At 45.9% G+C, this 12897-nt stretch overlaps 1 protein-coding gene across 1 annotated transcript in view; it reads left to right on the forward strand.

Annotated features, from left to right (window-relative positions):
• Positions 1 to 896: 896 nt before the first annotated feature.
• The window catches only part of cacng2b (calcium channel, voltage-dependent, gamma subunit 2b), a 47349-nt gene continuing 35348 nt past the window's right edge, over positions 897 to 12897 (forward strand). Inside the window, exons 1-2 of the mRNA XM_030352606.1 lie at positions 897 to 1643; positions 2832 to 3078. Coding sequence (XP_030208466.1) covers positions 2868 to 3078 — 211 coding nt within the window. The 5' untranslated portion in view covers positions 897 to 1643; positions 2832 to 2867. The remainder of the gene's footprint in view (positions 1644 to 2831; positions 3079 to 12897) is intronic.

The following is a 12897-nucleotide window of genomic DNA, read 5'->3' on the forward strand; positions in this document are numbered from 1 at the left end:
TGTGTGTGTGTGTGTGTGTGTGTGTGTGTGTGTGTGTGTGTGTGTGCGTGTGTGTATGTGTGTGACGTGTGCGTGTGTTTGCTGTGTGATTGGCTCCAGGAAGTCTACAAAAATGTATCTTTCCTCCGAATGTTAAGTCGTTTTGATTTGCCTTACCCTGAAAAATACAAAAGGAAAAACAAAAAAAACTTTGGGTTTGTTTTGTTAAAGAACCTTTACCAAGTTAATGTGAATGCATGTGTGTGTGTGTGTGTGTGTGTGTGTGTGTGTGTGTGTGTGTGTGTGTGTGTGTGTGTGTGTGTGTGTGTGTGTGTGTGTGTGTGTGTGTGTGTGTGTGTGTGTGTGTGTGTGTGTGTGTGTGTGTGTGTGTGTGTGTGTGTACGTACTTCGCAGTCTAAAGAATCGTGTTCAGTCCTACGTCTTGGCCCCCGCAAAGCAATTTAGAGCAACCCGTGTCCGCATGTTTTAGCGTAAAGTGCTGCTGTGCCTGCGATCTCTCTCTCCCTCTATCTCTCTCTCTACCTCTATCTCTCCCTCCCTCCCTATATTCTTCTCTCTCACACTCTATCTCTCCCTCCCTCTATTCTTTTTTCTCTCTCTCTCTCTCTCTCTCTCTCTCTCTCTCTCTCTCTCTCTCTCTCTCTCTCTCTCTCTCTCTCTCTCTCTCTCTCTCTCTCTCTCTCTCTCTCTCTCTCTCCCTCCCTCTCTCTCTCTCTCTCTCTCTCTCTCTCTCTCTCTCTCTCTCTCTCTCTCTCTCTCTCTCTCTCTCTCTCTCTCTCTCTCTCTCTCCTCTCTCTCTCTCTCTCTCTCTCTCTCTCTCTCTCTCTCTCTCTCTCTCTCTCTCTCTCTCTCTCTCTCTCTCTCTCTCGTTCTGCTTCTAACCACGATCCACCCCCTCCACCTCTTCTCTCTCACTCCACTTGAATCTCGGGCTCTGCGAGGAGAGTAAAAAAACACGAGACCCAGGATTGACGTCGGGAACGAGACTTGTCTTTATTTTTGTATCAACTGACCAAAAAAAAAAAAAAAACATGTTGACCGGCATCGCATCATCGCTGTTGCCTTCCGATCACGAATCCTCGTTGTAGGCTAGATGGTTTTAGATGGCCCAGAGGTGGTGTGTGCAGGGTCCGTCCAGTGATCGCTCCTGGTCTGGTGGTCGTGGTGGTGGTGGTGGTGGTTGTCGCGGTGGTCTCGGCGTCGCTTCGGATCGCCCGGATTTAGGAACGGCGAGTCCTCCTCCTCCTCCGGGCCGGCTTCATGTCGAGTGATGCTCGGCGTCTCCGCCTGGATGTGTCCCTCCCGCCACGCTCTTCCGCCGGCACACCGCTCAGCCGCCACTCCGCTCCGCCGCTGCAGAGCCAACTAGGGACTACTTATGGAAACTGGGGATCAGAATTTTAGAAAAAAGAAAAATTAGCGGGCTGCAGTTTGATTTCACGTTTCTTTTTTTCCTCTCTCCCCCCCCCCCCCCCACCCCCCTCTTTCTCTCTCGCTCTCCTTCCATTGGGCTGATTGTTTCTTTTTTGGGGAGGCGATTGAACGTTTCTGCTTTCTGGGTTTTTTTGTGTTTTTTCTCTCTCTCGGTAGACATGGCAGGATGTCGCCTGCTGGTTATTTGGCCGTCAGTACGTCGTTGATCGGTAGGGAACATTTCAATCTGCTTATTTGATCACGGTTGGTTTATTTGTTTATTTTCGCAAACCCTCGTTTTGACAATTCCCCCAAACCCCCTACCCCTTGTCCGTCTTCCTTCTCGCCTCTCACCGACCCACCAGAATAGCGTCGCTTATCGACAGGGACAGCGGCACGCATATAAGACGATTTCATCATTCACTGACATCGACACGTTGAGTTTCGAGGGAGGTCGTTTAACGCTGTTTATCGTTTGGAGATGTCCGCTGTTGCCTTCTGGGCGTTTTAAGAGGAGATCAGGCCGCCACGTCTCCCAGACGGAGGCTATAACCACCACCTCACTCCTCCTGGTCCCCATTCAATCTCCATCCTCAGTGCATGTGCGCGTGTCCGCCAATGTACAAGTAGGTATGACAGAAAGTTTGGGCCTGTGAGAAATCTCGGTGTGTGTGTGTTTGAATGCCGTGGCTGACACGGCAGCATCAGGTTGGCCTACTGTGTTATTATTGTTATCACATACCACATTTCCCACCGTTAGCAACCGAAGCTGTGAACGTTTCTACGTTTCCTTTTTTCTTTTTTTTTTTACATTCCTAACCCAACTAGAACACAGAGCAGAAGTCAACCCCTGCGAACCCACTTGCTGTGTCAGGCCACGCTGTTCTAGATGTGGTCCAGTTAGAGTCCCAAAGTAGGTCTGGCTCCCAGGTCTCTGGTGACACCCGTTGAAAAGCCACTTTTTAGGTCAGCCTGATCCAGAGCTGGGGCGGGAACTTGTGCCACTGGAAGACTTAGAGGAGAGCGTGAGGAGTCAATCTGTGCTCCATGCTGGACCGGCTCTCACCTGGGCACGCTCCGCTCTGAACACATAACCTGAGGGCCACATAAACACACACAAACACACACACACACACACACACAACCAAACTCACACACACGTGCAACCACCTCTTTCCCGAGCCCCCTCCTCATTGTCTCTTCCTCTTCCCCCTTCCTCTTCCTCTTCTCGCTGAGCCGACCCCCCCGCCCGAAAACCAACCATACGATTTCCCCCGAGCTCCCCGGCCTCCCCCGCCCTCTCGTCACCCTCCCCCCTCCCTCCCTCCCCTCCTCCTCCTCCCGCCTTGGCCCCCCCATCTCCATCCGCGCTGGCGTGGCGACGGAAACTCACAAATATTTACTTCCTGTACGTGAAGAGGAAAGGGGGTCCCCCTTTCGTGGAATGCGGGAACATGGGCGTGTTTGACCGCGGGATCCAGATGCTCCTGACCACGGTCGGGGCCTTCGCCGCCTTCAGCCTCATGACCATCGCCGTGGGAACCGACTACTGGCTCTACTCGCGCGGCGTGTGCAAGGTCAAGAGCACCAACGAGAACGAGACCAGCAAGAAGAACGAAGAGGTGATGACGCACTCGGGCCTCTGGAGGACCTGCTGTCTGGAAGGTACCTGTCTGTCCGTCTGTTACCTGTCTGTCTGTCTGTCTGTCTGTCTGTCTGTCTGTCTGTCTGTCTGTCTGCAGACCTGCTGTCTGGAAGGTACCCGCCCGACTATCTGCTTCCCGTCTTTCTGTCTGACTGTTATCTGTCTGTCTGTAGACCTGCTGTCTGGAAGGTACCCGACCGTCTGTCTGCTATCAGTCCGTCTGTCTGTGACCTGTCTGTCTGTCTGTCTGTCTGTCTGTCTGTCTGTCTGTCTGTCTGTCTGTCGGTCTGTCGGTCGTTCGGTCGGTCGGTCTGTCTCTCTGTCTGTCTGTCTGTCTGTCTGTCTGTCTGTCTGTCTGTCTGTCTGTCTGTCTGTCTGTCCGTAGAACTGCTGTCTGGAATGTACTCGCCACTCTGTCTGTTACCTCTCTGTCTGTCTGTCTGTCTGTCTGTAGACCTGCTGTCTGGAAGGCACCCCCCTGTCTGACTGTTATCAGTCTGTCTGTCTGTTACCTGTCAGTCTTTTTGTTTGTCTGTCTGTAGACATGCTGTCTGGAAGGCACCCCTTCTTCTGTCTGTTAACTGTCTGCCTGTCTGTCTGTCTGTATGGAAGGCTTTTCTCTGTTGACCAGTCTTTTTGTTTACCTGTCTGTCTGTCCACCCTGCTGTCTGGATGGTAACCCCCCATCTGTCTGTTTAGCTAGCTGTCGTCAGTCTGTTTACCTTCTGTTTGGAACGTACCCTCATGGCCGTCCACATGACTGTCTGTCTGATTACCTTATGTTTTGAAGGTACCCACACGTACATCCAATATCTGTCTGTCTGTTTACCTTCTGTCTGACCATCTCTCCGGCTGTCTTTCTCTCTGACCAACTGTCTGTCTGGAAGGTATCAACCTGTGTGTGTGTCTGACTGCCTGCTTGACTGTCTGCCTGTCTGACTGTATCCCTGTTTGTCTGTTGGATGGTACCCACCAGTCTGTCTGTCTATCTACCCTTCCATCTATCTATCTATATCTCTATCTACACAGACAGATACATATTTTTAAAGGGAGAGTATTTTGTGAACATACAGCTTCACACCTCCATGTTCTATCAAACTGATGGCCTATGGAGAAGTGATGTCATATCCTGTGTTATATTGCAAAGCAATGGGGGTTCCCTGATCATTAAAAGGAATGCAGTGGCAACAAAGAACATTGCATAAACGGTGTTTACTAAGCTCTTATAGATCTGTGTGTGTGTGTGTGTGTGTGTGTGTGTGTGTGTGTGTGTGTGTGTGTGTGTGTGTGTGTGTGTGTGTGTGTGTGTGTGTGTGTGTGTGTGTGTGTGTGTGTGTGTGTGTGTGTGTGTGTGTGTGTGTGTTGTGTATGTTTGTGTTTGTCTGTGTGTGTGCGTCTGTGTGTGTTAAAGCCACATGGAGACTGTGAATTATCTGCCAACATAGACCAACCAATGAATGTCCATGTGGTATTATACCTCTTGCTAATTACAGGAAGTAGAATTGACCAAAATATAACAAAATAGTTGTATTTATTGGACAATGTACATTGACAAAACAATGGCTATTTAGAGAGTGTGCTTCTGCCCGACCATCTCCTGGGCAGGTATATACATAGTCACACGGGACTCAAACATTGATGTTATCGGAGTGCGAATCTGTTGAATATCCAATATTACCCTTTAACTTAAAAAAATAATTTTTTTTTAAGTTAACCACTCAACATCTATCTATCAACTATTATTGGCGGGCTGTCCTTATTGTGAAGCTTGTCGAACGTGGGATTTGATTTAAATATTTTTGTAACCGTTGGTTTGATGACTTATTTCCTCAAGTACATGTTTTCCACCCAAAGTCTTTTCATGTTTCTGCTGTTTGTACAGAAGCATCTAGCCAGCTGCACTGTGGTTAATGCTATACTGCCACAGCGCAGATACATAAAAACGAGGAACAATATATTTTATTGCATTATTTTAAACATACTTATTTTGACACGATAGTCGCATTAGCGATTACATTTTTTCTTATTTGTCATCTATTCAAATTGCTTAAATCTCATTCCATCATCCAACACTATATGAACCACCTTTAAACAGCATTAATGGTTAAGACTTTATTCAAACCACAGACCATTGTTCATTCTATTGATACACAACAGATAGAAACACACCAGATAGTGTGAGAGAGGGCCTTCTTGTTAAATGGGATTCCATTCCCTTGTGTAACCATTCCACGACCAACAGTCCAAGTCTTGAAAGTGTTTTGCATGAACCAGCATCTAAAGACACACGTCTGATTTGTTGAGCCGTAGATAAAGGTAGAAAATAGACGTATGCATTTATACAATAGTGATGTTGCTCTCTATGTTGCAAATGTTAACGCATACCAACAGGATTACACATCTTAAAAAAAAAACGGTTGTGTATAAGTTCCCAATAGTCTATTTTAGATTTTATTCTATTTTAACCAATACTTACAGAGAGGGCGACTGAGGGAGATGGGGAAGAAAGGGGAAAGAATAGGGGGAGATAGAGTCAAAGAGAGAGAGAGAGAGAGAGAGAGAGAGAGAGAGAGAGAGAGAGAGAGAGAGAGAGAGAGAGAGAGAGAGAGAGAGAGAGAGAGAGAGAGAGAGAGAGAGAAAGAGAGAGAGAGAGAGAGAGAGAGAGAGAGAGAGAGAGAGAGAGAGAGAGAGAGAGAGAGAGAGAGGGAGTAGAAACAGAGAGAGACTGGGAGGGAGATAGAGAAGAGATGTATATGGGGGGCAGGGGGTTAGAGACCGATAGGGAGGAGGAGCAGAGAGGGAGAGAGGGAGAGAAAAAGAGACTTAGTTTGACCCACTTGCCCAGGGGCCGTGTTTAATGTCATACCAGCCGTACTCTCTGATAAGGCAGTCGCCCTCACAGAAGATCAAAGTAGTATTAATTTAACCTATTAATAGATATGATTATTATTGCATATAATATTGAGTTGAATTATGTAGATGATAGAGTAATACTATTTCCTAGTATGCTTACGTAATTATTATTATAGTATATAGTTAAGTATTAACAAAGAGTATTATTGTATATCATATTAGCAAATAGTATTATTATGCACTGTTTGATAAGAATGATTATATTATAATTATTATCCTAACCCTCTTACTCTATTCAAATATTTTCTGACCGACATTGATCAGACTTCATTGATCAGACTTCATGGATCAGTCTTTTAACCAAGGTATTTTGATTGCATGCTGTTTCTAAACTAATTGTAATGCCATTGAAGGCCTCATTGAAGTTTTATTGAATGGAATGGAATTTAATTTAATTTAATATATGTTAATTTATTTGAGTTAGTCTTCATTCTTTGGGCAAAGTCTTGTCTTTTGAGTACTGTAAAAGAAAATCTGACGTCAACAGTTTAAAAAACGGATGTTTAAATTAGGATTAGTAAAACTGCCATTTTGTGCCTCGTTTGAATGTCACCAGATGAATTGAACCATTTTTCATTTCAAGTGCTATTAATTGCCATTTGTCATAAGTGTTCACTGTTCTGACTTTAATGTTGATGCTGATGAATTGGTACAACCAAAACCGAGTCCTTACTTTATTCATTCAGGGCGGCTAATTTTCCTTTCTGATCCGATATGATTCATGAATATTTAGGAAGGGGTCTTGAAGAAGACACTAATCCACAAACCGACATTTCACTTAAAGGACAATACAGGTGCTTTTGTACTCAAAAATCCCATATTCCTAATTGAGGTTTCTTAGATATTTTCTCTTTTTCTGTGGGACTATATTGCCAGCTTATTCTTCACTCACTGAATGATTGTGTTTCTATGTTAACCGTTCTCACACTTTCAAATTCTAAAACACTCACTCAAATAGTCACACGCTCGCAAGAACTCACACTCTCACATCCGCATGAAAGCCGTCACATCGCCTGCAAGGATACTGGTGTGATTCAGGGGTGTTCCGTGGACTATGTGGCCTAGCATGCAGGCCGTGGGCTGGAGATGAACGCTCTCCCACGTCCTGAGATGCTTCCCCATACCTTTTGTGGAGACGAGCAGTGGCCGTTACTGGTCCAGCAGCAGGAGGGTGTTGAGACAGCTGAGCTGTTTCAGGCCCCGTTCACACGAAGCCGAAACGTGCGAAACCGTTACGGTTTCGATCTATCCGGTTTCGAAGTATCTCCGTAAAGACGAAGCCAAGCGAAACCGGGTAGATCTGTAGAAACGCTGTAGTACACATTCCAGGCCCATAAGGGGCGCTGCTTCTGGTACAGAAATCCAGAAGAAATGAAATAAGAAGAAGAGGCGAGCATGCGCATAAAGGCTGCCCTTATGCGCATGCTCGCATGTTATTTCTGAGACTCCGCGGGCTTAAGAGCCATTGGCTAGGAGGTCGAGGGGTGGGGCGATGACGTCATGGTTTGCGGTTTCAGTCGGTTTCAGGCGTACACACGAATCCAAAACGAAACCGGGTAGATTTGAAACCACCTCCGAGGGTGGTTTCAGAAGTTTGCGGTTTCGGTCCTCGGATTCGCCGGCTTCGTGTGTACGAAAGGCCGAACCGTACAAGACCTTTGCGGTTTCGCCATGAAATCGGCTTCGTATGAACGGGGCCTCAGTGCCATGGAAGCAGATAGGCTGATGTTGATCTGGGCCAATCACAAGCTTGTTGGGACAGTGGGGGATAACATCTAGATTTGGGAAGCCAGGAAGGAATGGCTCTAGAATGACGATTAGAGAGGAGCCCAAGTGTTAGGCCCATGGGTTACAGAGCTTGCCAACCTCACCTGTTCTAGTTGCTGATGCTATCAGGAAGAGTCGCCAATGGGCTGCTCAGATCAGGCTCTCTCCCTTGCTAAGGCAACTTTGGCTAAATACGCTAAATGACTAAATATAGTGAATAGTGCACAGTGCACTACCATTCCCTGTAGGTGATTTGAGGAACATTTCTGTTTGTAAATGAAATTATGTTTGTGGAACATCACAGCTCATTGGACTGTGGAGACATTTTAAGTAATTTGCTTTCTCATTTGCTCTCATAATGATGACCAAGCGAGGACAGTCAGTAATATTAAGTCATTGTTTGCCGGTAAGTGATAAGATTCAATAGGATAATAGTCATTAGTAAGAATTCATTTGTATGTAAATGAACCCTAACCCTTTTATTAGTTGAGTGTGAATTCTTACTGTAATAAATGTAACACTTTGTAACGCATTGTGAACTTATTTCTGCCAGAAGTGCGGAAATCCAACCTACTTTAATGTTTATGATGTGTGTGTGTGTGCACGTGAGAGAGAACGCCCCCACCTGCGCTATGCAGCAACACGTGCTGACGTCAGAGACCATAGCTCTGGTTCAGCTCCAGGACGTTGGAGCAATGTCATGACATTGTACCAATGTCATGACATTGTCACGACATTGACATTGTCACATGCTTCCCAGTCACAGTGTCAGGGGTAGTGGCACACCCCTCCTGGTCGCCAGCTTTTATAGCACATACTCTGGTCTTCACTTGTGTTCTGCTCAAAGCTGAACGGTTCTGGGTTCCTACCCTGATGTCGGCAGCCTAACCCGAAGGCATCCTTGGGCCAGATGCTCCTGTACCTCTTCCTGCTCTGCCAAGTATCCCAGTAGAGCCACTGTAGGTGGCTTGGGACAAGAGCATCTGCCCAAAGGCTGTATAGCCAATAACAGACCTTTTAGTTGTAACTTGGTACACAACATGACCGTTTGAAACACAAACGCGTCACAATGCCATAACTTTATCTTAGCCCCTGAGTTTCGTCTGAGTTAGCTCTTGAATAGGCCACACGTCTGGGCAGCCAGGAACTTGCAGGATTGGGGAAGGAATCCGAATCCCTCTCCCAGAACCGGAACCAGATCTGAATTCTCCTCCCTTCTGTTCTCAACCGTTTAGCTACAGCTAGAGCTTTTATATTATTGCAGTGGTGGTGCATAGAAACGGAGGTGGAGAAAGATGGAAAGAAAGAGGAAGAGAGTAGGAGAGCGAGTAGGAGGGAGAGTGAGAGAGATAGAAGAGAGGGAGAGAGAGAGAGAGAGAGAGAGAGAGAGAGAGAGAGAGAGAGAGAGAGAGAGAGAGAGAGGGGAAGAGCAGCTCTGGTGTGCGGTCTCCCTCCTTCGGGCATCCTGTGCTATCTTTAACATACAGGCCTGTGTTGAATCTAACCTATCTCTCCCTGTATTACGTCATGCTGTAGGCCTGTGTTCCAACGCTCCTACCGGACTACAGGAGGCTCATACACATCTTTCGGTTTGGTTTCGAAATATTTTCCCAATGCAGTGTTGAGGTGGAATTCAACGGGCTGTGCATGCGATAAGCTAGCTAAAACACACACACACACACACACACAGAGCGATGACATAACCCGCCACAAAGCATGCAGCCTGGAGTTTAAGTATACATCTGGTCGTGTTTGCAAGGGCCTTAAAACCTTGCGTTGGATGCAGTTAACTTGCGGCTCTGCTGTGTGTGTGTGTGCGTACACGGTGTCTGTGCATGTGTTGATGCTAAAGCTTTTGTGTGTGTCCGTGCTCGGGTCTTTTTGCTGGTCTACAAGGCGGTCTTAACTGCTGTCTCAGGACTGCAGTGCGTTACCGCGACAACGTTAATTATGCTAATAGGCAGTGTTGTTAGCCAGATCGCGCCATTTGTCGTCTGAATCTTTGAGTGCTGCCACCGTTAGCCTACCTATCAATTAATAGTTCATGTGAAACATGATTGACATGAATAAACATAAGCCTCCATTTCATCCTCGACCTTTTTAACCTTAGTTTAACGCCGATGGGCAGTGGGATCTGTTAGTAAATAATAGTTTGTGTATAGCCACTTCAATGAAATACAACTTAATTCTAAATTACCAAAACAGTTGAGTGTTGCAGAGATCAACACTGAACTGGCGATAATGCGCAGCTGTTCTTTTAAATTCTTTAAATGTCCTCACATTGTTATGGGAGCTTTAGGGAGCTAATCTGGTCACCACCAGTGTGTTGTTTCCAGGTCTGTTCCTCTGCTTTATCTCAGCGTCTGTCTCACTCTCTCCTCAAGTATTCAGTTGCACTGACACTGTTCCAGTCTGTTGGACTGGGCTTCGGCAGGGATAAACACAACATATGTGTGTGTGAGTATCATTGTGTATGCGTGAGTGCGTGTCATTTTGTGTGTCTATGTGTGTGTGTGTTTGTGTTGGGCCATATGCATATATGTGTACATATCATAACGTGTTTTATATCTACGGGTCCCTAGAAAGACAGTTCAACGAGTTTTCCTGTGTATTGAGAGGCACATGACAACAAACACAGATAGATGTGCATAAGTCTGTATAGTGTAGCCTTCGGCAGGCCTCCAGGTCTGATCCGGTTGACCTGATGTCCAACTACGGTGGACAGACATGCCCCATGTTGATGGTCCAGCTGTGGGGGTTGGCTTCAAAGAACCAGCCTGTCAGGGACCTACATGATTGATCCTGCCCCAGGATAGCCTCTCTTTCCTGGGCACGGAGCAGAGAAAGGCTGCCCTAGGTGGATCCAAGCTTGGACAGGTGGCGCTCAGCAGGGTCTAAACGTCCCCATTAATCTCCATTACTGCATGGTGTGTTGTGAGGACATGTGTGTGTGTGTGTGTGTGTCTGTGTGTTTTTGTGTGTGTGTGTGTGTGTGTGTGTGTGTGTGTGTGTGTGTGTGTGTGTGTGTGTGTGTGTGTGTGTGTGTGTGTGTGTGTGTGTGTGTGTGTGTGTGTGTGTGTATGTGTCTGTGTATCTGTGTGTCTGTTTGTTGTGACGACGTCTGTGTGTCTGTGTGTGTGTGTTTTGTGTGTTCATGACATTTATATTTGACATGTTAGCATTAACATAAGACTGATCATTCTGTATTTGAGCCTTTGAATAAATATTTAGTATTATTCACACTTCTTATGGACACGTGGAAAAGAAAAACAAAACCTATTCATGTAGGATCAGTTAAAGGCAAAAATCCCTTGGGTACAGTTGATGCTTTTAGCAGTTAGGATTTTTCTGCCCGACAACAACGGCGGCAGACATCACAGCAACACCCTGCTAGCGATGGCCGTCGCTAGCACGCTAGCATGGTGTCAGGCCGGCTTGAGGTGTCGCCCGGCGTTTCTTTAGCGGTGCGGATGGCCGTAAAGAGACAATCTAAATAATAGATAAAGAAAGCTGTAGCTGCCTGTTGGGGCTCTAGGGGCGCTCACTGAAACAGTGGGTTTGACACCTATTACAACGTGTTTTATGAGCTGCCTGGTGGCGTGCTGCGCTATTGTGCTGCTAGTGCGTGTCGCTGTGTGAAATGTGTAAGACGGAATGACACAGTGCAACTGCTTGTATGTGTGTATTTACTATATATAGATATATATATTTGGATTTTTATATATATAAATATATATATATATATATAATGAGCTAGCTAATTTCAAAACTTCATTCATAGAAAGAAATGAACAGTATGGCCTATGTGTAGCCCCTCTAGGGTTAGTCCTGAATGTGTTTGATACCCTTAGCGTGTGCAATTAAAAACATTGCATGTCTTAAGAGCGGTACCTCCAGTACCGCTCTTAAAGGCATGCTGCGTAACCATGGCGATGGAGTGGGTTGTCAACAGCACAAGGCCAACCTGTCAACTGCACATCGGGACCTCTCAATCAGATGTAGACTTGTTTACGGGACACAAACACACCCATATATACATATATACAGTATAAACACAATGGTCTGGGACACACACACACACACACACACACACACACACACACACACACACACACACACACACACACACACACACACACACACACACACACACACACACACACACACACACACACAAACGCTTTCAATTCAAGCCCAGCCACTCACTCAATACATACAAATCACATACATACTGACACATGTCATATTAAAACCCATATATATGATACATGTCACCACCACAAATGCACAAACGACAAGTATAAAAATATATATATATATTGACAGGCCTTATACAGATACACACAGGAAGAATACAGTTCACACTGTAGGCTGTATTCAATTTAACTCGTTTTTTCCTAATATGCTATGTTATGTGTGAGTGTGCCACTGTACTGAACTTTACAGTTCTGTCCATTTTAATGTGTATCACTGATCCACAGTATGTACAACATAACACTGTTGAACTGGAAGCACAAGGCCACCATGTTTGGCCATGTTTGTTCCATTGCAAGTCTTCCCAGTAGAACAACATCAAACAAGGAATAAAAACCACAACAACAACAATCAACAACAGCAATGCCTTTGTCTGTCTCTCATGTAATGCCTGTCTGGCAATCCAGAGGGCAGACGCCCATACTGTCAGCGGTTTAGACTTCCATTGTTGTCCAAGAGCATGTTGAAAAACTAATCCCAGAGCTGCCATGTTGGTTTGTAGCCCAATCCATCCTAGTGATTAATTTGGCGATCATGTTTCTTTTCTCTCCACCCGAACAACATCTGTGTTTAATAACAGCTTGTCTGATTTGCATCTAAGCAGAACAAAGAAAAACCTGCTGGCCAAATTCCATTGGTCGCTGTTGCTCTACACAGCAACAGGAGGTTGATACTGTATCTCAAGCTGAACATCACGTCGTGGCTCTCCATCTAGAGATGGGGAGAGAGTGGGCCGGTCACTTTACATCCAGGGATGATGACCTCAGAGCACTGGTCGCACTGGTCGCCCAACGGGCAACATCGGCCCATCGGCAGGTCAGATTGAAAATTAGTCCGGGTACCAGGACGATAAGAATGTTTTTGGCTGCGTCCCGTCAACCTGTTGCAAGTGAAACCGTTTCCAT

The sequence above is a fragment of the Gadus morhua genome, chromosome 3 (assembly GCF_902167405.1).
Source record: "Gadus morhua chromosome 3, gadMor3.0, whole genome shotgun sequence".
NCBI lineage: Eukaryota > Metazoa > Chordata > Actinopteri > Gadiformes > Gadidae > Gadus > Gadus morhua.